At 44.9% G+C, this 27,776-nt stretch overlaps 1 protein-coding gene across 3 annotated transcripts in view; it reads left to right on the top strand.

Annotated features, from left to right (window-relative positions):
- The window catches only part of SPTBN1 (spectrin beta, non-erythrocytic 1), a 115,933-nt gene that overhangs the window by 40,490 nt on the left and 47,667 nt on the right, over positions 1–27,776 (top strand). Inside the window, exon 1 of one of the 3 annotated variants that reach the window (XM_068186238.1) lies at positions 6,733–6,874. The exons of the other annotated variants lie outside the window; for them this stretch is intronic. Coding sequence (XP_068042339.1) covers positions 6,766–6,874 — 109 coding nt within the window. The 5' untranslated portion in view covers positions 6,733–6,765. Of the gene's footprint in view, positions 1–6,732; positions 6,875–27,776 lie in introns of those variants that run through there. 3 annotated transcript variants of the gene reach the window in all.

Below are 27,776 nucleotides of genomic sequence, written 5' to 3'. Positions count from 1 at the left end.
ATCTGCAATGTGCCTTGCATTTTTTCCTTCTGTTTGTTGCTGGGATACTGCCTGAAAGCACTCCCTGAAGTATAAATAATGTCTAACAGAGCACACTGCAAAGTGAAATTCAGTGCAGGATTCAAACATGTTTACTAATTTCTGTTAACCTTGGAGCTCTTCTAATGGGGAAAGATTAGTGATGAAATCATTCCCTCAGATCAGAGCTTTGATTCTTATCTTGAGGTAATATCCTGGAGAGATATAAACCCAGATTGCCTGGAGACGAATTTCCTTGATGGGGAAAAGGCAAAAAGAACAGGAATGGGGATGAGAACCAGCCACATGGAGAGGGTGATGAAAATCCACTTCTAAGTTTCACTTCTTTAGTTTCCAGCATTCTCCCTAACAGTTTTGAGCTCTTTTAGTGAGCCAGGCAATCACTATTTTTTTTTTTTGCCAACCACTTTGTATGTGTATGTTGTGTGAGGATTTTTTCAAGTTTTTCTTCCTTTATCAAGCCTTGAAGGCAGAGAGGTGTCAAGTGACAATGTTTGTACATCCACTTGTAAAATGTATTATTTTTTTCAATGCATCATATAAAAATGAAGTTGGTTGCTCTGGAATAGTAACTTCATGAGTTGGACACAGTTAATACTTGTCAATTGATCACTATGCTTTTTTTTTTGTGGAGAATGGCAGTTTCCAGATAGGGACATACTCTGACTTGTGGAGATTTTTAAAGATCACTGTATTCTGCTGCTAGTTTTCACCCAATTTCCATTTTGCTGAAGAGTAGCAGGACATTGAATTGTCATGCCTGAGTGATTATGGTGTAGCAACAGTGCATCTGTGTTCCTGGTCAGACTGAAAAGAAAAAGAAAATGGTGCAAAAGGGAGAAAAAGGAAAGTGGGAATTTCTCTGTCTTCTCTCCTATACATATAAACATAGGTGCAATTCAGGTGGAAGAGAAAGGAGGGAGAGGCAATGACAATAATCCCAGCTTCTGAAAAAGCAAATCAAAACCCATAAGAAAGGATTTTCTGCATGCAAATGAACAAGTGTTTTCATGACAAAATTTCACAGCCAGTGAGTGTGTTAAGTGCAGTGTGCTTCATATGAACAGGCTTTGTAAGGGCTGTCCATCTATGTCAAGGAGCAAACCAAGTGCATTTCATGGGCAACAAATAAAACCTGGGAATGTAGTTACAGCTTTTCAGGGGTGACTTTTCTGTGTTGGTGAGTTCATGGAGTATGGGAAGCAGTACAGGTTGGAATGCAAACCAACAGAAATGGTAATTTCTTCTGAAATGTTCTGCAAGTGCCTCTTGTAGCTCTTCCCTGCTGTCCTTCCTGGCAGGTGTTTGACTCCTGCAGTTAGCAAGGACATGCTGTTACAGAAGTAATGTCAACTTTCCTGTTAATCTGGGACTAGTGTAAACTGAAACCTGAAACCAGGTGGAACTGACCCAGTTTCAGTAATAAATTGATATTCTGGCCTGGTTTGTGAGAAAATTCCCCAAGGTTTTGGTCTCAGATGTCACAACCTAGAGAATCACCCGGAGCCCAAAGCTGGTTTGTAGCTGGGACTCAGAGCCGAACTGCTGGAAGGCCAGCCCAGACATGGCAAAAGGAAAGCATATAAACAGACCCTTCTGTAATAAAAATCCTTGTCTCCTACTTTTTAATGGGCCTCTTTTCCTTGCCTTTGGATTGCATTGGCTCTCCAAAGCTCATGTGAGTCACAGAGAATGTATCTGGAAGGGACTGGGAGGACCTGGTTGAGATACTTTCTGCAGTGGAAATGTTACTGAAGAGGAGATCTCTTGGTTTGCTTGTATTCATTTCACCAGTATGTGAGAGAGTTACCAAGTGTGGCAGGTTACGAACTGAAGGGTTCTGTTCCCTCCAATACCTGCAGCAGAGATAATGAGCTTGGCAGCTCATTTCTGCTTGGTGTGTGGGCTGCTGTTCCCTGCTTCCAGTATCTTAGATAAAAAACTGGAGGGAAACCAGCTAACTCTTCAGGATTCATGTTATGCAAATTGTCAAATAAGGTAAAAATAACTATTTCCTATTATGTTCCAGAACAATCCCCAGCAAAACCTATCTCTCCTTGCTCCAATATATAAGGAAAGGTTTTGTTTTTACTATGAGGATGGAGGCAAGTGTCATAATGAGTTTTAAGTTCCTAATTGTAGCACTTAGTGAATGTGTAGAAATTTTACCCACCTTCATGAGAGGAGCAAAACATTACGTGATTTCTCTGGCATTTTAGTTTAATAAATCATCCTTTTTATCTTGATGGTTTTTTGGTGGGTTTTTTTTGTTGTTTTTTTTTCCTCAGCCACCAACTAGAGAATTTGCAAGAACAAGAAAGAGTAAAGAAAAAAGACAAGGGTGATGATTAACCAGACTCATAATTATTGTAAGCTCTGGCTTAGAAACACTGATAATTAGGAATTTGGAAGGCACTTTTGCTGGATCTAACATTAGTTTCTTCCTTAGAAGCCCCAGTTTTTTTCCTTGTGTCAGAACCTGTTCACTTCAGCAGCATTTTTCAGAACTGTTTAAAGACAGAGCCCAGGAGAGACCCTTTTGTGTTCTGGGGTAAGCAGCTGTTTCTAAATGTCACTTGTACATTCATAATATTACTGTAATCAACCTCTCGTTCTCCTTGAGGCTTTGCAAAGCTTTGATCATGTTGGCTAGGACACTCTGCATTATGGCTAAGTGGATAATCACTTGTGTTTTATTCATTCTGAACAAGTACACGAACCATCATCACCTGGCAGGTGCTATGAGACAGGGGCAATTCAAACTGTGCCAGCAAAAGTTATTCCACAGTTACAGGCAAAAAATTGAGAACAAAAAAAAATCCCCAAAACCCAGTACACCCCTCCCTCCTCAATATGCTAAGATTAATATATGATCTGGTCCTTCTTTTCCTCCACTACTTTAATCACTAATGAATTACACCATGGACAATTTCCAGCTGTGTTGATGTGATAAGTTGCACTTGGCCCAGTGCTCCAAAGCTATCTATGGCCTTAAAGCATTCAATCCCCTCCATAACATATTATCTAATTAGTGTTGTCAAGGACTTAGTCAATTAAAGATAAACAGGGAAAATGAGTAGAACTGGGGTGTCACAAAGGGCTTTGCATGCAGAGCCTTGTGATCGATCTGGTGCATCGCCACATGGCAGCAGGAAACGGCTCAGGTTCACTCATTTGCAGTCAACAGCAGACCAATGCATTAGGCTTGGTGTGACTCACAAAACGGGGAGCTGGCAGGATGCCCATTTGGAAGCAGCCGTGCTACATATGGTGTAGCATTTCGCAAACACAGGCATGTCCCCATTTTGCTTTGCTCTTTCCACTGAATTCCCACCAACCTGTTCAGCAGAGCCTTTAAGATGTATGGCAGTACCCAGCAAAGCAGTAGGAAGGCACTGGCAGCTGAGTCTGGCACCAGGGCAAGCCCCAGAAGCTGAACCATCATCAGCAAAGTCTGTCACATCTGCTGCTGGGGGGCACATTGTTCAGCCCAAATGCTGACCTAGATGGCAGCTCAAATGAGATCAGATATTCACAGCAAGTTCTGGTGACAACAAGTCAGGGTCTGGTGTCTCTGTTTGTCAAACCTTGAACAAAATAAGCTCAGTTCAAGCACAGGTTCTTCCCTTTTCCTTTAGCTTTCCCCCCTGCTCACTGTGTAGCCTGCATTGCTTCATACCTGCTGCAATTCCTTCCCTTTAAGGTAGTGTTTAGTGCTACTGGGCAGGCCAGAATTGGGAGGAACAGAGAGGGGACACGGACAAAAGAAAATACCAAACACCAAATTTTGTTCTAACATTCCTGACGCTTGCCAGCTTCAGTTGTCCCACAGGGGACAAGCTGAAACGCAAATGTGTGTGTATGGTGTTAATGTTTCATGATGGGGTGGGTAAGGCTAGTCTGTGTTTTACATGGGCCTAAGCCAAAGAATTATTTTTAGATTTTAATATTTTCCTTTTGTAATAGTTTACTTCTTAATATTTTTAATAATGACCACGTCATTAGTGCATTGCCTGCCAAAGGTTTTGGGAATGCTTTCAGCTGGGGAAAAGTTCCTGACTTATGGCCTTCATGCTGTTTAAAATGCTCCAGTTTCCCCGTCAGTCACTTGGACTTTAGTTTTACCTTCTGAGCTTACATAGCAACACCTGTTTGCTCAAGGTGGGACAGAATGAGTTGATATGCCTGCAGGTAGGGCCTGGCTGCCTGCCTGCTCTTGAGGGGAAGGGTTTGCATTTAATTATAACGTAGGTCAGGCATGGCAGGCAAAAGCTGCTGTTAGTAGGAAGCTGCAGGAGAAATATCTGTGATGGAAATAAGCCTGTACTTGTGTGCTGGGCAAAACGTGCTCCTCCAGCTCGGCAGAGTTCACCTTGCTATGTTAGTGGCTCAGCTTACCCAGCTCTGCTCTTGGGAATTTGGGTGCCTTTGGTATTTTGTGCTGCCTTTCTTCCCTGGAAACCCCATGGCCAGGGCTGGTGTGTGGGTGCCTGTGTGCTGGAGGGACAGCTGGCTGCACAAAGATAATCAGGGGAGGGTTTAGCAGGAGCCTGCCACATCAGCCCATTGTTGTCTGGAGAGCAGCATCCTTCCTGCTGGGGTTGCAACTGCAGGTGCTTCCTCAGGTCCCCCTTATGCCTTCCAGACATGTTTTTTAGGGCATGAGCCTGCAGAGCCTGGTCCCCTACACAGCCATTTTCCTCCCTGATACTGTAAAACCTGTCTGGGGGAGCTGAGGAGTCCTTTGTGACCAAGTGGGGTAGTGCTGAAAGGGTTGAAGGCCAGCTTTCAGAAATGTTTTAGGCTCTGCTTGAGGTGTGCTGTAGTACCAGGAGTCTTGTCTAAATACAGCTATACTGAAATAAAGGGATGCACTGAAATACTCCAGTAAAAGCCCTTTTGTATCAATGTAAGTAACTCTGGACTAGAACTACAGTGCTGCTTTAAGTAAAACAGTATAGTTGAAAGCCATAAATATTTTAAATACATTTATGACCTCAGGAGCAGTGTGCCAGACATTTTCAACAGTCCATGTGTTTTTGGAAACCCCAGGTTCAGCTGAGAAGTGTCGACTTCCATCACTTCTCCCTAAATTGGCAGTCTTCATGGCCGGAGTCTGTGCACATTTGTTCCCTGGTGTGCTGGTAATGGCTGGTTGAATTTCTACCTTGCACCAAGCAGGACCTTGGGCTGCAGTGAGTAGGGGGAGTGGGCTGATCTTCTCCCACAGAAATTGTCCTCACAGAAATTACTATATGACTTAAACCTTGTGAAATGAAGGTATCAAAACAAAGGCAACATTTTGAAATGTTTAATGAAGGGAAGGAGTGGGAGGAGGAGAGAACATGGATTCCAGTGGAAAGGAATTTGGAAATGCAAGAAGAAAAGAGAAAACATTTGTGTGAACATTATCAGCAGTTTTAAAAATGAACAGGCAAATGTTATATACTGAGACTATGAATGTGGAATTGACCTTTTAATTTCACTTACAACTAAGTGAGGGCTGGGAGCTCATGTCCCTGAGGGAAAACTGACATCCTGTATCTAATACCATCTGCAGGAACTGACTTCCAGGGCCAAGCCCAGCTGCTGCTGCTGCGCACGTTTGTATTTCGGCAGGGTACTGAGGTGCCAGTCAGAGCTCGGCGAGGCATCCTTATTTACGTTAGAGCCCTCCCCCTCAGCGCACAGCCCATTAATCTTGCAGTAATACCCCGCACACTGATAACTGGGCATGGAGCCACATACACAGGGCATGTCAAAATCCTCAATATCGTCAAGTAACATAAACCGAAGTGACAGGAATTGCCTGTTTAAAGAACCTTTCGACAAAGCTTTCGTTTGTTCCCGGTGTGCTGGAGCGTACATCTCCCCGCGTCCCCTCCTCGGCTGGTGCTAAATACTGAATGAGCGCTTCTGTGTGCGTGTGGTGCTTCTGCAAGCCGACAGCCCCGCAGATAAATAAAGAAAAGTGCCCTCCTTTTCAAGTGATAGTAATCTGAGACTTTTCCGTTACATGAGGCTCCTAACAAAAGGTTGTAATTCCAGCTGCTTCGCTCGGGAAGGTACCACCGTGCGCGGCGGCGGTGCCGGCAGCGCGGGGCCGGGACCCCGCGGGCAGCCGCTCCCGGGGCGCGGCGGAAGGACTCGCTGGGGCGTTGCATGAGCCGGGCCGCTCTTCCCCTGCTCCGCCGCCCCTTCGCCCTTGGTACAGCCTTCCTTTCCTCCACCGTGCCGTATGGTAATTGAGTGACATCAGCCTGCGCCCGGGCGGCTGCTGTTTATATTACAAACCAGCAGAAAGGTCTGAGGTGTGCGCGGCTCCTGGGAGCGCCGGCCAGGGCGGCAGCGCGTGGCTCCATGCTGCCTTTACTTCGGCCTGAATCGCACGCTTGCTTTTATTTCACTTGGTTTCGCCAGAGCCAGACGAGCATTTGAACCAGATTCAAACACTTGAGAGTTGCCTGTTGTGGAACTGGGAAAAAAAACCAAAAAAAACCACCCTCCTGGTGCTTTACGTTTGAATCCATTACAGAGAGCTTACCGCCAAGCCACACTGCTGGATTTTGAACCGAAGCTGTTATTTACTTAGGGCTCAGGGGGGAGCGTTTTCGCTAGGGACTGACGCCAAACTACTGGAGGAAGCTGGGATTTACCTGGATGTGTGGTAAAGAGACTTGTGGTTCCTTTATGCTGCAGTTCATCGTATCCCTACGCTACCTGTAAATGGAATTACAAAAATCAACCAGTATGCCCGGGCCGTTGTCCCCAGGATACGCAGCTCAGGTGCCGTATAACTATAACCAGTTAGAAGGACGATTCAAGCAGTTACAAGGTAAGTCTGTGTGGGTTTTTTGGAGATCTCGCCATGCTATGATCCTTGTAAACATGTTAGTCCGGGCTTATTCTCATTGCACCGAGGTAACTGTTAGTGAGAGAGGACAAAAGTGGTGCTGTGGGAAAAAGCTCTGGGTTCTTTTAAGGGATACTGTGTGGCTTTTCTCACTCCGAAGGTGTCCCGAGCCTTATACGGGGTAAAGGTGTGTGTCCAGCCTCTGAGCCACTCAGCCTTGCAATGAGGACTAAGCCAGACAACGTCTCTCAGAACAATAAGAGGCAGAGTGAGGAAGCAGTCTTCTATTTATTTCATCCTTAAATAAAGTACAGTTAAAACTGGCCATCACTCATAAATCCTAGCTGTGCTTGGGTGCAGTTTGCAGTGCAAGGGCCCTTTCCAACCCCTGAGTAGGTCCTGCAAAGGCGGGTGGCTTCAGTTCTTCAAATGAAGAACAGTTGCATAATTCCCTAACGAATTAGTTTGCTCACGCTATAGATATCTGAGAAAGCTTTCGTGTACTTGAACATTCTCAGTTTTCTTTGCTTTTATACAGGGAGAATGTCCTTTAATATTTTCCCCTTAAACTCCTGTCTGTTTAAGAACCAGAGGTTTCCTTTGGGGGTGCCGTGTGCTCTCTGCAGGGAGGGTAGGCCTCGGCCCGGGTTGCAAACCCCCAGTGCAGGGGGGAGGATGGTGCCCAGCAGCTCCGTGCCTCAGGCAGGGTAAAACAAGTTCTGCTGTTTCTCTGTGGAAGACTCATCTCAACAATGAATGAACTCCGGGATTGCAGTTGCAAAATAAAAAAGAATTCTTCACTGAAACCAAACCTCCTCCTCTAGGTCCATGTGACTCTGGAGATAGTCCCAGAGCAGCCTGAGTACAGTGAAGTGCTGCCCTTCTGTCCATGTTTCTTAATTTACTCTGGTCTGTGCTGCAAGTGTGGTCTGTGGTTCCTGTCAGAGAGGGGGTAAGAGCCTGGTTAGTGCACAGAATGTTCTTATTTGTTGGGTTAAGGAGGGAGGGAAAGAAAATCTTTCATTCATAGCACTTGGTTTATCTTGTAAACTGGCTCACAGCAATGGCTGCACTCTGCATGTAATAAGGCAAAATGACAGCATCCTAAACACTTGGAACATGGAAATTCCTGGGACAAGGCATGGAAAATCCAGGTTCCAAACTTGCACATGAGGGAATGCATTACAGGCTTTATCTTGGACATCTGTCAGATCTTGGGCTGTGCTACTTGTGTTGGAAAGAACTAAGTTTGTGGCATGAAGAAAAACCTGGCTCATGCCTCTTTCTTTGCTGGTTTAGTTAGCAGTCTAAAGAAGGCAGATTTTATCATTTTCAGGGTCACTGCTTCAGGAATCCATTATCTGTGTGTTTACATCACATTGAAAGAGGAAAGCAGACCGCATTGTTGAAAGCACAGAAAGTGAGTTTTCCCTTCAGTGGAATGCACTGAGTTGACTTTAAAAGGTTAAAAAAAGATGCAATGCTCTCCCTAAAGTACTGCAATTTCCTCCAGCAGAAGAGATAAAGTGCAGTAAATTGTGTGCAGTTTTGCAGCAGACCATCCTGTGGCTGTTTTTTCACATTATAGGCTTGAAAATGCTGCCTATCTAAAGTGATCTTGTTCAGGGTGGAGCTTAGGTGCAGGCAATGTTGTAAATTATGCACCAGATACTTCATGAAATGCTAAATAACCATACAAAATATCATGTGTGATGGAAAGGGAGTGGCTTAACTCTGCTGACACAGAAGAGGTCTTTCCTCGGATTAGTGGCTCTTTGCTTGAAGAATGTCTACAAAGCCATTGTTTTGGAGTTGTAAGATTTTCAGGGCATTCTTGCAGGAACGCTCTGGTGGGAACAGGGAGTGTTCTGTGGCACTGGGCAAGGCTCAAGCCCAGCATAGATGAGCTGAATATATGTAATTTTTTAGAATTACAGATTTATTACCAGTTTTACCTCTTTTACAATGGAGGTGTACAAACAAGTAAGAGCAGATGCATTTCAAATAATCACATACTCCTTGATAATTGTTTCACCCCTCTGCTCTGGGTAGGAGGGCTCTCTAGAGCAGCACCAGCATCGGCACCACACAGATTACTCTAACTTCTGCTCATGTCCTTCACACACTGAATTTACCCCTCTTTTCTTCACAATTCCTACAGTTACCTTGTGAATCTCCAGCTTTGCACTAGATCATAGCAAGGTACTGTTTAGATCTAGTGAATGTTGAGGTTTCCTCAAAAAAGCACTCAGGAGTATATTGTTTTGCTAAAATAACACAGAGCAAGTGCTCAGGCCCAGTACAAAGAGAAGTCTTGAACCAGCAATGAGTAGAAGACAGCTCTCTGATCTCCTCTTTCCTAAGACAGACAATACATGAGGTTTGACACTGCCAGCTTCACATGAGGAGAGAAGCCAGCCTAAATCTGCCCCAAAATGCTATGGACAAAGCAAATTCACATCATACATGATTCCCTAGGTACTCCTCTGCTCCACCTCTTTTAAATGCCTTGAAGTGATGATTGTAAAGAAACTCTCGTTCAACTTGATGATGGTTGTGGGGTGATTAAAGCAGATTTTCCAGCCCAGTCCCGCTGGGGCGTGAAACCCAGTGCAGGTTGTGGGACTGCACTGAAGGGACCAGACTGGCTCCTTCTGCACCTGGAAGGGTCACTTGGCAGGGGATCCCAGCTCCTATTTGCCTTGATGGGCCAAAGAGAAGCAGGATGTGGCAGAAGCCATTGCTAGAAATGAATCAAGACTCTCTTTGCATCAAAAGAAGCCCTGAAGGCCAGTGTACGATAATCCAGGAGTTTAGCATACCCAGCCCTTGTGCTAGTGAGAATGTCGGCACAGGTGTGGGGAGAAAAATGCTTTAGCAAGTGGTGTTTCCTTTATTAAGTTTCAGTAAGTTCCTATTATGCTTAGTTCACTCGGTCCTGGAATGATAAGTGAGCGATGCTATCAGTGGTTGCTATCATCGTAAACCTAGGCGTGGAGTTTTGGTTCTCATGGCCACTTGTGCAGTAGAAAGGGATCAGGTTGCACGGCTGCAGTTGCTCGCTGCAAGTAAAGACAGAACCCCAGAACTCGTTTGTGGGAAACACGTTGCCATGGAGTTTGTGCAGGTTCTGTCAGTGGAGAAAGTTTGTCCTGCTACACTGAGGAATTAAATGCAAATCAAACCAGATATGTTGTTGTTGTTCTAAAACGAAGGCTGTCCCCCGTGCTATGGTAATGTGGCAGGATTCTGTGGATTGGCTGGGCACAGGTGTAGGAGCTGGAAGGAAGAGGTTAACGCAAGTCAGGAATTTGGAAGGAGATCCCTGCAGCTGTATCTCCTTCCAGCGGGAAGGGTGCACGGGGAAGCAGCTATCATCACTGCTCCAGGGGCTCCTTGCCACCCGGTTAGCAGGACAGTGGTATTTATTAACATCTCTGGCATTCGGGAGCTTGATGACTCTATCAGCTCCTGCCCTGTCATTGAAAAGTTGGGTCTCAGCTCCGGGGCTGTGCTCAAGGTGTGAGATTTCCAGTGGTAATTACAAATGTGAAATCTTGGGGGATGGAAGTGAGCTAGATCTGCACTCCTGATAAGTCCCAGAGGAAGGCCAGCTTTCAAAGGAACTCTGACGTGTGTCCTGCTGTGTGGGACATTGCAGGTTTGGGCATTTTTGTAATGCTGCCTTTCTGGCTGAACACTGGGCATTTTAGTGGGAGCCTGGTGTGCTTTGGTGCTCAGGCTGCATGAGAGAAAGTGCCTTTATTTTGAGCCATGTTAGAAATAGTATGTTTGAAAAACTGGACACTGGAATAAACTCTAGGAAAGATGAGCAGCCTTTCTCATCAGAGGTATTTAAGATCAGTTCTAAACTCTGTTTCATGGGGATACACAGCTGACTGTGGCTGCACAGCACTACCTGCACCAGGAAAGGAAATGCAACTGTATTTTGGGTGTCTGGGGCAAAGTACCTCTCTCTGATAGAAGAGCCTTTCAGCAGAGGAGCTCCTTGGCTTGGAATCCCTTGATCTGCAATGACCCAAGGAGGTTTGGCCTAAAAAGAGACACCACTTCAATTTTTAAGTGGCTAATGGTAATCATCTTGAAAATGTATGAATATATGTGTAGGTTGGTTCCCATCTATGCTGCAGGACAGCAGGAAGATTTTCTTAGTTTTCTGTTCTCAAACAGGGTTTTCCCACAGCTTTTGCTGCAAGAAAATCTTCCCCCAAATCCCCATCCATGCTCAAGGTTAAACAGGGAGTGCCTGCTGCCGACAGAGCAGTTTGCAGGAGTTGCGGTGCTGTCCTGCACTAAGGCAGAGATGCCCTCTGTGTCACCAGGGTCCTTGGAGTTCCTCCCATGGCTGCCCTTTGAGCAGCCAGTTTCTGCAGTCCCTTCCTGATTTACCCTGTGAAGGCTTTGAGTCTCCTGGGAGCAGTGACCTGCATAGCTCCAGGCGCTGATTACTGACCTGGGACACCTTACTTTGTCTACCAAATGGGTCACTGGCGTTTCTTGTCATGGTAATTTCTGTTAAAGCTGAAATGCAGAGAGGCTGATTTTCATTCTGGATGAAATGTGTCTGGGTTACACGGATTTTTGGCTTACCCCCTCCCCCCATGTTCTCAGATCCACCAAAGGTGGAAATTCCTGTTCGTTTGGCAAATTTTGCTTGATTTTCTGGTGTCTGTAACACTCCAAAGCCTGACACTCCAGTCTTCCGGTTTGGGTGAACACCTGAGCACAAGCTGCATGGTTGGAAGTCCTGTCAGATTTGAAAGAAGTTTTAAAGGGATCCCAAACTGACTTAAATGTGCATTTCTGTGATAGCTGGGCCCTTATTCCTTCCACTGCAAAGATCCCTGCAAACATATCCAAATCCTGACTCAGTTTTTGGGCAGAAAATTGCTTTTTCTGGTCATGGGTTTTGGTACTTGTGGAGATAGAGAAGGCAAATTAAAGGAGCTAAGGGTAAGGCATTTCTGCTCATGTGGTCAGTGTTGATACAGGTCGAAAGTAAACATTTAAATTGGATTTGGCTTCTCACTGAAATAACTGTGAACATTTACAACTCCGAGCTGTTGGCTCAGGTTTTTTGTAGTCTGTTCACTTCAATTTTCATTTATACTATGCTTGTAACATTTGTTTTTCAAGCTGTGTGTGTAAGGAACTTAATATAAGAACAATCAGAAATATCTAGGTGCTCTAGCCTAATTTTGTTTTAAAAAGGGCAGTTCTGGAGCACTTTTTGTGGCTCTGAAATGAAGTAAACAAAGCTTCTAAGCAGATATTTTCACATGAGACAGTGGGGTGTTTTGAATACCCTGCGGGAGAAATGTAGCCAGAGTAAAATGATTTGTGTGATGCTCAACTGGTGTAAATCTCCACAGCTCATGGACCTGGGAATGCAGCACAGGAATCAGCCCTTGGGTGTTTCTGCATTCCATGTCTCCAAGAAGCTCCGTATCACAGACCATCCCAGTGTTTTCATGGGCATGCTGTAATCACCTGGGAGTACAGGCTCCTATCCCAAATATTTTTCCTATCCAAAAGCCCTATTCAAATGGATTGTGGGTTTTGCCATTAAGTTGTGTTGAAAGTGGGGCAATAAAACAAGCCTAGGAACAGAGATGAAAGTGGTGATAAAACAACAGAACAATAGTTGTCTTCCATTCCTGAGCTCTTTACCAATTTGGGTTTGTGATTTCCTCTTTTTCCTTAGTTTCTTTCATCTCTCTGTTTTCTCTTGGGTGCATGCTTTGACAATTAAAATGGAAGAGCTGCTATCTAAGCTTAGTGGAAATGATCAAGAAAATCTAATTATGTGATTCACAAAATCTCCATTCTCTCTTCCCTCTACTAAACTCCTCTTCTGTGAGATCCCAGCATACAGTGTGTAGTTTGGTAACTGCACCCCTTCTGCTCAGAATCTGAATTTCATGAGTATTTTATTACTAACAGCTCTGAAGGTCTTTTTGTTCCTGTTTAAGTTGAATTGAGAAGTATTAAGTATCAGCTATTAAGTAGCAGGATATGACAATGACATCTTTTCCTCATGTGAAAATTATCTTCATTGAATAGATGGGTTTGGGAAAACTCTTACACCAAATATTGGAAATTAGTCTCTGTTGACTTTCAAAGCTGCGGTAAAGGAGGTAGAATGTCATAAATAAGGTAGTTGAGAATCTGCTTTGCTCTTCCCAGAAGAAATCAAATCTGAAATTCCATTTGGATGTTTGTATCTGGGCCTGGCAGGTAATGGCCTTTATCCCAGTGTGATTGTCTGAGTGAAGTGACACTTCATCAAAAACTAAAGTTGTTTAATAAGTATTAGTAAACAACTCCCCTCCCACTCAAAATGAGTCCTTTTAAAGTAAAGGGTCATTTGTGGAGAGAGTAAGAAGCTGGTGGATTACTCAGCGTTTCAGCAGCTCTGAAATTCAGGGCAACAGGAATGAGGTGGTGGGGTGCAGTGCAGAAGCAGAGGGGAACCTGATGAGCACAGGGGTGCTGCGGGGAGCAGGGCCTCACTCCCAGCTGCACCTCGAACATGTCATGTCCCTGTTGGGACCCAGAGTCACTGTGGCCCTCCTGTCAACACACAGAGCCTCGTGCATTTAAGGAGAGCACGTGAGCCCAAAATTGCTCACTGCTCCTGAAAATGCATCAAGCTGAGTCCTCACATTTCTGTCAGAGGAGAAAGGCCCAGAGGGATGGGAAAGGCCCAGAGGGATGGGGAGCACTCATGCTTGTGACTTGTGATGCAGAGCCCGAGGTCGCGGTGGCTGGGAGAGCCCACGCTCACACAAAAGCCCTTGTGCACTTGCTGCTGGAGCAAGGGTATCCCGGGCTGAGAGCCTCCTTTGTTGGGAGAGCACTACTGTAGCCAAACTAATATTAACCAGGCTTGTAGCCCTGCTCAATGCCCCACTGTTCCCTAGAAAGGAGCTTACAGAGAAAGGCCCTTCAGTGTGCAGGGAACAGCACAGCCCAGCAGACACGCAGGCAGCCACTGGGACATGGTCTGGGGGCCACGCTCCTGCCTTTCAAAGGGCTTGTGAAAGAGCTGGCATTACCAAGTGGCCTTTTCATGGGATAACTGGAAGTGCCGATAATTCAGTGTTCAGTCAAGTTTGGTTTGTTCATAAAAATATAAGCTGGAACTTGAAAGGACAAGCCCAGTTACACATACGTGACCAAGTGACACTGGATAGGGTCAGTTTGCTCTTTGGTGGGAATCAGTAGCATGCACAATCCTGCACTGATTTTAGCTAAACTGTTTGGGGAGGAGGTCACAAATATGATTCTTATGTATTATTTATATTAGCAAAAAAGAGCAGTATCATCCCAAATGGCATTGTACAGAAGGCATATTTGGTGTCCTTGCAGAGACTTCAAACATCTATGCCTACAGTATTGCCAAAATGGCCAGGCACGTACTTCTTAGGATTGGTTTGGTTTTGAGATTAGTGGCTTTAAGTTCTCTTGCCTGTTTTAGGTCTGTTGGAACTGTTTTCAGGTTGAGGAGCTGAAGAAGTGCTCACCAAAGGGTCAATGGAAAAAGTGCAGTGCTAAGGTACAAACATGATCTGTGTGACCACAGTACTCTAATCACAAGCAAAGGGTGACCTTATGCCTTCAAAGATTAAACAAAACAACATGTGGTTACAAAGAGATTTAAGAGTTTATCTGAACAGAATAAATACTGGCTGCCCAGATTTTTCTTGGAATTAAACCCCTGTGGTTTAATAAAGATACCTAAATTTCACTTAATGGCTTGGCAAACTGCAGAAAATCAGCCAATATGCAGCACCCACTTCTCAGATAGTATAAACCAATGCAGTCCTATTAAAAGGAACTGTACAAACAACACAGTGCTGAGGGATTTTGTCTCTCAAATCCACTCCTCTTCATACATTTTTCTCAAATAACAGCTCCCCCTTGGTTTCAGCTTCTCCATGCTAATGCCATATATCGGGTTCTGCTTTCTCCTTTCAAAAATCCTCCAAAGTCCAGTTCTTAATATTCATTTTGTCCAGGAAGTGTTTCCAGTTTTTGGCAATATGATCTGATTGTGATTTGGTTCCAGGAAAAAAGAGAAGTGAAAACCTGACCATCCCATCTGTAGTCAATGAACTACGGTTTACTTTGGGTAATAATTAATTCTACATCTACTTTAGTATCTTTCCACAGTTATTTGGAGGGAAGCTAGACCTTGATAGTGCAACGGCTGCTTTTTTCAGGGTGTGTTCCTCTGTCAGCTCGGATTGCCTGGCAATATAATGGGAGAGACTGCTGTGAAATCACAGATGTGACTGTGCTGTGATTGCAGGCTGATATGAGTAAGAGCCATTACGGAATGGCACTTAAGGTAGACTCTGAATAAATAGGGGAGGTGTCTGGAAACATCAAATATTGGTGGTGTTCTGAACTTCTGACCTTTCTGTTATCCTTGTCACGGGAAGTTCAATAATTTGGGTTATCTTTACCTTTGAGTGCTGCGTGTCTCATGTTCTCCCTTCCCGTGTCTTTGTTCACCCTGTGGGATGTGAGGTGAGTTTCATCCTCACCTGGAATCAGGAACAGAGTGTGCCACTTCTAGCTCAAGGAAGTCTCTTCAGAAAACTGGCAGTGCCTGCAGACTGTTTCCCGACTGTTCCCTGGTGACGTCCTGGCCACTGTCACTTGTGCAGGTGCACTGATAATCTGTCAGCCTTTAATAGCAGATTAAGTGCTGGTTGTATCTGGACCTGTTGCTCTTAGCTGTGGCCTAAGTCCTTATGAGAGGAACTCACAGGGTGAGACATGGAAGTTATGCAAGATTTTTTCCATAGATCCCCTGCTTCTGATATATTACTAAATGCTTCTCTCTCTGCCTCTCCTCCAAAATAAATATGTCTGATACAGTATATAATAAAATTCCCATGATAGAAACCTTATTTACTGGAGCCTTTGCTCTTAACAGTTGACTTGCACTGGTGTTTGCCAGCACACAGATGCTAATGATGTTCTGTGCCACTTGAAAGATGCTCCTGTGTCCTCAGCGCCTGGCGCCAGCCGTGTTCCAGCTAATTCCTTACTGCACATACTTTTTTCCTAAATAAAAGCAGTCACAAGTTGTCCTGGAGAGCAGACAACTCTTAAGGACACCTAATATGTAAACCCTTTAACCATGCAGCATGTCCTGGCAGTGCCATCCCCCTCAGGGATGGATTGGAGCTCTGCCCTGGCGCCAGCAGAGCTGCTCCCCACGCTGGGTATGGCAGGGCTGGGACGAGCATGGAATAAAACAGCAGCTCCAAGGGGACTTCCCCCTGTTTTTCCCGAATGAAATGGCTGGTCAGGGTGGTGTGATCTCTGCAGTGCCCGTTTCATGGTGCTGGGTTTGTGGCTGTCCTTTCCCTCTCCTCCAGCCTCGTGAACGTGGCCCATCCTGTCCGGTTCCTGGCAGGTTTCAGGTGTCCCTGTGTGAGCCACCTAATGCCGGAACACCTTTTGTTTTCTGTGCTCCAGAACTCAGCTCTTCCTTCTCGTTTAGCTCCTGTTGCCAAGTTCAGAAACATTTCCCTGGCATTAGGTGCAGGTCACCGTGGCCTTCACATTCAGGAGTGTATTCACGGACCTTTTCCTTTTGCATAAACATCTGGTGTATCTGAATTGGGCTGAAATGTGTGAAATGTATGTAAATTTGGAGACCTGAAAATCAGTGAGTTGTGACTGAGGCTTCAGGAACATACAAAAGAGTGTGAGGTGGCACAGTGCATTCTCATGCCTGTGCACCCGTGTCTGTGTGATTTGGAGGTGTGTAAGATGGGTGCAAACACAAATAGTCTGTGCAAATGTGCAATAGTTCTGTGCTTAACCAATACCTGAACTATGTTCTAATGACATTGCTGTTACACTAACAGACAACTGGAAGCGTTAATTAGACACTGGCCTTTCAGAAGTTGCTTTTACTTTATTAATTGCCATTACCTCATAGTCTGTTTGGGGCTTTATTCTGTTTTTGGGGGGTTTTTGAGGAAAACACCACATCACTGATTCACATTTTGAGGGAGAAAAACCCAGGATATGGAGACAATGTACAACATGGCTAAGGAGGCATCAGTGAAATGACTGTGGTCAGAAGTCTTTGAGTGCTTTTATAATTTTCTCATTGTGCTAAAAATGAAAGAGAGTGAAGGCAGATACTTGGGAGTTCTCCTGGATCCCTTCCACAGGGACCACACCTTTGTCCCTGTGTAGGGCCTTCCAATTGTTGCAGTCACAGCCTTGCACAATCAGTACAATTCACAAGTCCACTTTTAAGACTAGAAAAACAAGAAACAAGATGTTTCTGAATGAAGATACACATTTAATGTATTAAAAATGTAATTTTACCCTCATTTCTTCAAATTTGCATCACCTTTTAAATCTCAGAGAGACTTTAGAGGGTTTCAAACAAAGGGGTTTTTTCTGGTACTGCTTTGAAACTTATTACCTGGACAGGAAATACTGTGCTGGAAAGGGATCTCTTTTCCCCACTCTTGCATAATCCCAAAGGCTAAAATGATTTTGCTTAAACATGCTACATTGTCCCACAAAAGCAGATCAGTAAATGACCTTTGGATTGGAATCAAACAGGCAAGTAAGAAAATTTTGAGGTGAGGAACTAGAATGCATGTGCAACTTGTTTGTGCCTCAGAAGTCCCAATAAAGTAGGTGTGGCATGAAAAGAAAGATTTCTTATTATTGTTGTTTTTTTAATTGCCACATGGATTTCTTAAAGCACTCCTTTACTATACAGAGCGACTAGCTGGAATGTGTGTTCAAGTCGAGATCATGGTTCAGTTTTCTGGCGCTTTTCTTAAGCAAGCAAACAGGTGAAGGTGTCAGTTCTGCCAGTCTCAAAAGACACCAACTTCAGGACTTTTTTGGGAGCTCTGCATGATGGGTTTGCAGGTTAGAGCCAGAGAAGATTAGGAGTTTTTCCTTTAATGTTTCTTATTAGCAGTTTGTATCAAATCTCATTAAAATAAATGCATTTTTAAAACTGTCTTTTTAGAAATAATGGCATTTTATAAATGTCAAGGTTCCTTCAGTTATACAAGTGATTTTTATTGTAATCTACAGTATTTTTGTTGCTGTTATTCATTCAGTTTCCACCGTTGGGATTTAGTTTGCTGAGCTATGGTCTGGCTTACCCGTGATGCTGCTGCTTTTATTCAACATCCTGTCAGTACAGTGTAGCGCATCTGACTCTACAATATGGCATGCAATTAACAGTAGTAAATTATTGTGTGGCCATGGAAACTGCAGGAACTAAACACATTGTTCAGCAAGGCTATGAATTCAGCTTTTATTAATCCCTGATCAACACAGTGGTTATTTAAATACATGTTCTTCCATTTAAAATATTTCTGTGATAATGAAAATTATAATTTAGCAGCAATTAATTATAATGTTAAAATCTCTTAGCACAGAGATTTAATATTTTGAAAGGATTAAATGCAGTCATTGTAGATGTCTTTATTTTCTTTTCATGCTTCTGTCATTAAGGTGAAATTAGATTTAAACATGAAACCAAAAAAGGTCTGGCTTTCTTTCATCTATTCTTCATTCTGATTGCAGTGAGTTTTTACAGAAGCATGGTCAAAACATACTACAGCTTTGACTTTGCTCTCCATGTAATGTCTCAACTTGTGCCTCAGATGAAAGAAGAGTTCCCACAGCCCTCTGAAATCCCTCAGTGGGAATCCATAGGAATACTGACAGTGCAGTCTTCTGGCCTATTCTTGTTTAAGCTTGCTGGAATTCATAGAATCACAGAATACTTCAGGTTGGAAGAAGAGTTTATTTGGTCCAGCACACCTGCTCAAGGCAGGGGCAACTCCCATGGTAGATCAGGTTGCTTAGGGATTTGTCCTCCTGAGTTCTGAATCTTCCTAAGGATGGAGTTCCCACAGCCTGTGGGGAGGTAGTGTCCCAACACCCTCACAGGGACAGCTTTCTTCTGGATATGCCATTGGGATTGCCCTTGCTTGGCTCCCCCCAGCCTTGCATCCTGGCAGGTCTCCTCCTTCCAGGGTGGCATGTGCCACTGGAAGTGGTCACCCACAGTGCAGGGTATGCTCTGGAAAAGATGGGATTCATCATGCACTTTGCTGTCCTCATGGGGAATGCTGAGTCCTGATGCTCATCTCTCTGTGATTCATCTCTGGTCAATGTCACTCACAATTCTGTATTTCCAAATCCCTGGCTAATGAGGGTCCCAGGCTAGGCACACAGGACCAGTAGGAAATGCACTGGGGGAACAGCAGTGCCAGTAGTCTTGTGCAAGAGCAGCTGCATTTCCTGCAGTGCTGAGAAGACGGAAGAATGCTGAGAGGAAAAGAGACCAACAGAAAAAAATAAAACCCCCCAGATCCTTCTTCCTACCTTTGCTTCCTTCCTATAGACAAGTGGGAATCCACTGTAAAAACTCTCATTCTGCTGGGTTTGCTGAACACGGAAAGAAATAAGATGGATCTGATGTAGGGAAGCACCTGGTATGTTCCCTGCCTATGCCAAGCCTTGCTCTCATACTCATTCAACACTGCCAATCAGAGAGTGGTTTGGACACATATAGAAAAATGTTTTTGTCCCCCTCAAAAATCCCCTGGCACTTCCCTGCATTATGCATATAATGTGTTTTAAAGGAAACTGCCAAGACCCACCAGGACTGTGTGTGTGTGTACTTGAAACAGTGCAGTGACCTCAGGTTCTCATTGTTCTTCTGTGGGAATTTTGCAGTCAGTGTCCTGGGACAGGCAGATGCTTTTTCCATGCTCCTTTTGATGAAGTGATTTGTTTCTTATGCAAAGGGAGAAGTGGCAACAAGCACTGACATCAACTCGGCCATGAGGGGTTTGTGTCCTTTTGTGTAAAATGCCAACAGCACTGAGACATTTTCCATGCTGCTTTTTAAAGGAGGCCCATTTGAACACTGCACGTCATGAAGCCAAAAGTTACTCCTTTATTCATCTGTACTTCTGCTATTTTGCTGTAGATATGGCTTTGTAACATCTTTCTTCAGAAAGGAGGAAGAGAAGCCCAGAGGAGGCCACCAAGATAGTTAGAGAGATGGAGCACCTCTGCTTTGGGAAAGGCTGAGAGAATTGGGATTGTTCAGCTTGAGGAGAAGAAGCTTCAGAGTGACCTGACTGTGGCCTGACAGTGCCTGAAGAAGGTACTAGAAAGATGGAGAGAGACTATTTACAAGAGTCTGGAGTGACAGGATAAGGGGGAATGGCTTCACACTGACAGAGAGAAGGGTTAGATGGGATATTGGGAGAAAATTCTTCCCTATGAGGGTGGTGATGCCCTGGCACAGGTTGCCCAGAGCAGCTGTAGCTGCCCCATCCCTGGAAAGAAATGTTTAAAGGCTGGGCTGGATGGAGCTCTGAGCAACCTGGCTTTGTGGAAGGTGTCCTGGCCCATGGCAGAGGGGTAGAACTGGATTATATTTAAGGTCCTGTCTAACCCAAGTCTGTGATTCTGTGATGCAGTTTGGGGTTCAGGCCTTGGTCCTTGTGATCATTTTGTTCAGCGGTTGTGTGCAACCCAGGGTAGGTGGTGGTAACTGAAGCTGAAGATGCATGTAGGTATTTCCAAGAGCAGCCCCCAGAAGTGTGAAATCATTTGAATTGCCCACTAAAGGCGGTGTTTCTGTAGCTGCTTTGCATTTCATACAGAAGAACCAGCAGTAGGCAGGGTTCCTGGAGAACCAGAAGAGCAGCTGACTGGTTGCTGTTGCTGTAATGGGCCCTGTGATGGGTGTTCTCCACCGAGGGAGCTGGGCATGTTGTGGGAGATGGTTACACAGGTTTGTATTCCAGTCCCCCGAAGTTAAACCAGCAGTTCACACAGCCATCGCCAATGCATAGAGAGCTGGGCACCTGCTCCTCTAAATCTGCTTAAATATGTCATCTTCTGAACTGAAAAAAACTATAAATCAATAGCCGAGTTCTTCCACCAGTTTAATCTGTTAAACCCAGATGACTTTTATGTTTATTTGCTGCGAGAGGCTTTACAGTAACTTTTTGGAGATGAACATAGTCACTCCTGTACATGAATCTGCGTCTGGCTTGTGGAAGGTTCATTTTTGTGTTGCTGACATCAAAATGCCATAAACTCTGTGTTAAAATAAAGACCATGAAGGGACCTGCCCTTCCACACCCTGCAATGCTTGCCTGGCTCCCGGACATTGTTCTGTGCATCATGTCATTGAGGGAGGTTTAGTGCCATCAAAGAGAGAAAGCAGCAGAATTGTTTGTTCCACATGCTGCATTATGTAGCTTTCCCTTTTTTCTTTTCCAGAGGATTTTCAGCAGTGAAAGTGGTCACATGCTGTAACGTTTATTAGGGAAGGGTAGATATTTAATAGGATTTAGCAGCTGGCTGGTGCTTCCTAGTAAAAGCAAAAGGATTGCTGAACACACCCCTGATTTCTCCACAATTGTCTCCATGTAGCAGAGTTGGGAAAGCAGCACAGATTTTGCTCCTAATGAAATCACCAGCTAAACACAGCACAAACAAAATCCCTTCATTGCTTTGTCATCTTTAACATTTACATTAAAGTTCTTGTGTAAGTCATGCTGGAGCAAGTAAAAGCTTTGCTGTGATCTCACCAGTTTGGATTGGAAATTACTCCACAGATTACTTTGTGCCATGAAATAACCATTAACAAATGCATCCTATTTGCATGAGAATGATCAGCTGCTTCACTCCCATTCCTCCACGGTAAACTGTCAGCAAGATTAAAGTGAAGATGTGTTTTTCTAAGCACTGGACCCAGGTGGATCATATTCTCTGTGTGTCATGTGTAAATTTGACTTCCTGCAGCTTTTGTTCTAGTTTTTTCCTCATCCCTGCATGTGTGTACTATGGACTTGTGCTTTCTACATTGAGCTCTGTTTCTTCCATTTTTATCAATCCCAATTTTCGGTCTTAATCTGTCATCTGCAGCTAGAGAAAAGCAGCATCCAAACATCCACTGCTCAGTTTATTGTTATAGGATACCTGAATATTAAAATAAACTTGAATGTTAGGAGAAAATTTCCTTTTCTCTGCTGATAGCTAATAGTCATCTTTCCTCCTTCCTTCATTTTCTTCCCCATAGATCAATTCCAATATATTTCCATTTAGACTATCTGTGCCTGGCCGTGCATGCTTATGCATTGTTCTCTGGGCTTCCTGATGCCCAAGGACTAATACAGCATGTGTGGGAGCATGTGGAAAGGCCATCATTTCAGGAGTGTTTACCCAAGCCAGATGTTTCTCTCCTCAGCTGATCCTCAGTGGATACATTGAGGTGCATTTTACCCTCTGGGCTATATTTAGTGATGCATCAGTTCAGTGCTTTGCATAACTACACACCCCACAAGCTGCAGTCCCACAGGGGGTCTCACCCCAGGGTGGGGTCCTGCTGGGCTGTGAGGAGCACAACAAACCCAGCCTCAGCCTCTTTCCCTAGCCCGAGGCACAGCCCAGGGCTGCTGGCAGTCCCCAGCCTTCTCAGAGCACACAGCCCTCGATTTGGACAGGGAATCTAATGAGCAGGAGCCACCAATGCTGTTTGTCAAGCTGCTGCTGGAGTGGTGACCAAAGGAGCTGTGTCAGATCCACTGAGGGCTCTGCATGCCTCAGGGCCAGGTTGTTCCATTCAAGCCTGCCTGGAATATCAGAGGCTGGGCCCATGTCAGAGTTATTTCATGTTCTCTATCGCTCTCTGCTTACTCTAACAGTGAACGTTATCACAGCACATCTGGTCGTGCTGTTTACTGATAAAATCTTACTTGATCACCACATTCTGGTCCCAGTAGCTGATCTGCCCTTCCCTCACAAATCTTTCTCAACTGAAAAACCTCTAGGCACAGTTGGAATTTGTGAAGCTGTGAATATTACTGGCTATTTCACTCCACATCCTTGCATCTCTGAGAAAGCATAGGGTGAATATCCTGTACCCTGAACACCAACAGCAATGGGAATGTTGTCCTGTGAAAGGAAGCTCTGTTTTCTCTGTGCTCTGTGCAATGAGGATATCATCTGGGAAATTCTGGGAAGCTGTGGATAGTGGATATCAGCAGAAGTGGTGTGCTTAGAGCAGCACTCAGCTGATCTCTGAGTCACTGGATGTTGCAGTGCTTCATGTAGGACATACTGGATGCTATAATAAAAAAAGTTATCATTTTAAGCTGGAGAAATGACTTCCAGCATGGAAGTATAAGATGGAAACCTGCAGGAGATGAAGCTTTTGGAGTTATGGATTAAAAATAATCTGTAATTTGTCTTACTTGAGGTATTGCAGGGATCCATGGACAATGCTAGTGCCGAGAGCAGCTGCCCTTGGGCTAGGCTCAGCAGGGAGGCTGTTGGTGCCACTGAGGGCTGGGCTGTCCTGAAGGGCTGAGAGCCCAGCAGCAGTTCCAGACTGCTCCTTTCAGCTCTCCTTTTTGTGCTCCAGTTTCACTGTTTGGGCTCCTTTGAGAGCACCCCCTTTGCTGTGTGGAGGCTTTTGCCCCTGTCCAGGGGCTGGTGAGAGCTGTCATACACCCTAAGTCATTTCACCTGTGTGGGGCTGGCAGCAGCATGGCCTAAACAGATTTACCACTCCATTTGAAAGGGGTTCAAGATCAGTGTGTTGGAAATGTGGTTTGACCGGTATGGAAGCGATCAGGGTGTCTGGAAGCTGGTTTTAGCAGGCAGGTAACAGGTTACCTTTGCCATGGCTGCAGTCAGTGCTGCTGCACGCAAAGGCCCTGGGGCCCGTAATGACCGCTGGCATATGGGAGTACACAGGGTCACGAGGCCCACGTTGGTCTCAGGCAGCTCCTGTAGCCCTGCCTTTCCCAGGGCAGTTATTAAAACAAATTCACCATTATTCTGGCACAGCCCTATTGAGTTCACCCAGTGGAGCTGAGTGTGTGACAAGGGGGGTGGTGTATGTGACGCCCCTCTCACTGTCCCACAATGGGGACTCATAACTGAGCTCTGCGCTTTCAGAAAGTGGACTGCATTTTTGTCAGATTTTTTCTCATCAAATTAGTGGAGAAAGAATGATCTCCCCTCAAGAGAGGAAGGAGTTAGATGCCTGTTTGTGATCCTGTCCAGCTCAGTTTATGCTTTCAGTGTACCAACTCTGGTTTATTTACTAAACTCCTAAACAAAGTCAGCCCTTGATGCATCACAATCACATTGCTGGAGTTTGCAAGCCCCTGTCTGGTGGTAGCATTGTCATGGGGCCTTCCGCATAAAGGAAATTTCCTCCCCAGTGTTGCTTCAAGATAAGTTGGATTCTCTATTATTGATACTGCTCAGAGAGCGGCTTCCGTTTTCCTGCTGTGCATGTTTTGCATGTTGCTCATTTCTCTTTACCCTTGGGAAACAAATGTTTTCACAAGCTGTAGGACACTTGGAGCTCCACCCATATCCTCTCATTTTAATTAATCTTCAAAATCCATAACTGTGTTTTTGAAAATATGAAGGACATTTGTCAAAACCATCACATGAGGTTTGTAAATAGCACTCAAGGCCCATGGCTGATGTTAAATCCCTGGAGTCACCATTCATGGATGCACCTGGCCCTTACTGTGGAGGTTTTTGCACATTAAGAGAGTCACGGTTGTGTTATTTGCTTAACCAAATTGTCAGGGCTCTAAGCACCACATTCCTGTACATATCTTTCTTTATTTGAAGCATACAATCAAAATTCTTTGGTTTTAATTCTGTGTGTGTTTTAACCTGAAACTCCAGAGCAGAAAAATAGTTTATCAGTTAGAAAGGGTTGATAAAAGCATTGCAAAAACCTACTGTCATTGTGAAACACCATGTAGAAATAATCAGGAGAGGTTTTAACATGACCAACCCCAGTCACACCACTTTCCAAATGGGCTTGGTTTGCTTTCCCACGTTGTAGGAGTGCAAGAGGAGTGAAGTGATACAGGGTAAGAAGGGCTGTGCCTTCTCCCTCCAGGGGCTTCTCTGGCTGAGAGTGTCATGGGGAATTAGAGCTGTGCTCCGCCTGTGCCAAGTGCGGGATAAAGCCTGGCCTTCCTGGGTGACTGCCCCATTAGGAGCCTGAAAGAGCTGCAGTGTCTCTCCAGCGGCATTTTTCTGACATAAGTTGCTGGTTGTTCCCCAAAGTTGGCAGTGGCATGTGGGGCCTGGCCCTTGTGTGGTGCCACAGGGTTTTCCCATGGGGCTGCACCCAGACAATCAGGGATCTCCCTGCTTTGAGCCCCGCTTGCTGTAAATCAGAGGAGAGATGGAAAGAAAGTGAAAAGCTGTGAATAGCTCCAGCAATGAAGTGGCTGGCGCTCATGTGAAAAGCTGACTGTAGGCTCAGCACGAGGAGTTAGCGCTGGAACCAGCACAGCTGTGGTCCCAGTAGCGACTTTCACACTATTTTTAAGTGGTGGAGCCAGCAGGGAGGAGGCCGGTTCCACAGAGGATGGGTGGGGATCAGGTGAGAGGAGCTCAGGCAAGAGCGAGCTGGGGCGGGGGCAGAGGTGGGAGCCAGAGAAACCAACCGGGCCCTGCAGCCTCTCGCTGTAAACAGGAAATCGAGGCTGCTGAGAGCAAGGCTGAGGAAACGGGAAAGCAGAAGGGGAGAGGCAGCGACTGGCTTTGAACTCTAGACTAAAGAAAACACTCCTAAGGGCACCACCATCAGCTCCACGAGCATAGAGGGCCTCCAGCCAGGCTGGATTCCCATCCTCTCCCTCCCTGATAGTTCACTGTGATTGAGGATGCTGAGGCAACACTCAGGACAAGAAGTCAGTCAAACTTTCTCAGGGTTTTTTCCCTGTGTCCCCACGGCCTGAAAAATGCACTTTGTCCTCCTTTGGGGCCACTGAAAGTGCTAGGGTGGGAAAGCTTTTTGGGAAAGTGGCCTCAGAGCCACATGGATGCTGTCCCCAGGAGGGACCTGTCTTCCCTGTCCTGGAAGGGCTGCTTGCTCTGTTGGCTTCCTTAACTTGCTTTCAAGACCAGAAGGTCCCAAGCTGGTGTCAGTTAATACCATGGCTCTAAAGGTTTCACAACATGACTTGATGTCTCACTGCATTTCCCACATTGTGTCTTTCATTTGTTCAAAATTGGGCCCTGACTCTTCATCTCCTTTTACTAAACCCACATGGACATTCTATTCCCATTCTTTACTTTCACTGTGACCCCAAATTGGGAGAATTGTCCCAGATTGGGAGAATTACTGATAACCATAATTTTTGACTAAATACTTTTCAATGGTTGGCGTTAAGATGATATTTGATAGCTCTTTTTGTTTTACATAATATTTTGTATATCCAACTCTATTTTCATCTTCCTGTACATGGGCATTTCTCTTTGAAATGAATGTAAGCACAGGGATCACTGAATGTTGTGCTTCTGTGCAGAGACCACAGTGATTAAATAAACAAACTTGCTGAGCTGTTCTGGGGCTTGTACAAGCTGGTAAAAAGAGACAGAATTTATGATGGACTTTTCTTTAAAAAGCACTATTGCAAGGTTTCTCTTCTGTGACTCATTTCAAAAAATACTTCAAATAAAGGCATGGATTACTAGACAAGCAGATATGCAGATACAGCATTCCCATGCACTTGCTATAAATAGTTCATAAAGAATATATTTCAAGCTAGTCGACACTAGCTGCAGCTCCTGCTGATCTCCTGTTCTCTTCCTCTATCACAGGGATCCTGTGCTCCATACAGAGTAAGGGCAAATACAAAAACGCAAACTGTCAGTTCACCCAAAGCACATTGTTTTGTCACTAACCCCAGCTTTGACATTTTTCCAAGCCACATTTGCAATTTCACACCTTAACAGGTAGGTAAAGCTGTCAAAAATGGGGCAGTTTCAGGGTAGTAGATTTGGTCGTGTCTAACCACATTGGTAGGAAGGACAAGTTCAGAAATAAGTGGGAGGAACTGAAATCTTAGGGTGGGGTTTGTGCAGTTGTGCAAACCACCACTCAGTGCAGTCTGCTCTCCCTCCCACTCACCACCATTCTGTTATCTGATTTCTCTTCTTACTGTCTTTTCTTATTTTACTTGGTCCCCAGCTTTCTGTCCTCTTCACTCTCAGCATCTTTGTCATCCCACATCACCATGATCAGATTTTTGCTGCTGTCCCCAAGGTCCTGGAGACAGTGACTGGTTATGAATGTGCTGGGACCATGCCCCCACCATGCTGCACTGCCAGGAAGGGAGCACATCCTTCCTTTGTGAGGACAGCATCCACCAAACCCCTGGGCAGACAGATCTGGAATGTTCTCTGTGTTTTAAGCAACATTCTTGGAACTTTCAGAGCTGGGGGTGCTGCAGTTTAGGATTAATCTGTCTTCATGTCCTGTTTCTGCACATGCCAACAACTTTATAGAGACTGATGGGAGGCTTGGAATCTTGTCTGCCTGGGAAAGCAGAGCACTTCCATTCATCTGTCTAACTGTGGCTTCCAGAGTCCGAGTCAGAGCACCTGTGTTTTGACAAATTTGGTCTGTAGTATTTCCCAGCTCAGTGAAATGACTTTTGGCTAACAAGGCTTCATCGAAAGCCCTTGGCAAAAGAATGTAACCACAGAGATGTATAATGTTTTCTGTCTGAGAGCTCTGGGCTTGGCAGATAGGAGCTGGGTAGGAGTTTGTGAATTAATGTGGACTGCAGTGAGCCTGTGCAGTAAGAGAGCTCTCACAGCCAATGTTTTCCTCTATAAACTGTTGTGAAAGACTCTGGGAAGGGAAGGTGGAAAGAGTCTATTTTTCTATGGCTTGATATAAATGCTTGTCTACCTCAGGCATGCAGTTATGGAAAAATTCATGTTGACACTGTGTAAATACAGTTACAAATGTTGAATCTGCAAATAAATA

This window comes from Anomalospiza imberbis, chromosome 3 (assembly GCF_031753505.1).
Source record: "Anomalospiza imberbis isolate Cuckoo-Finch-1a 21T00152 chromosome 3, ASM3175350v1, whole genome shotgun sequence".
NCBI lineage: Eukaryota > Metazoa > Chordata > Aves > Passeriformes > Viduidae > Anomalospiza > Anomalospiza imberbis.
The sequence above is the reverse complement of the archived record's forward strand: the minus strand, read 5'-3'. Positions and strand labels throughout refer to the sequence as shown.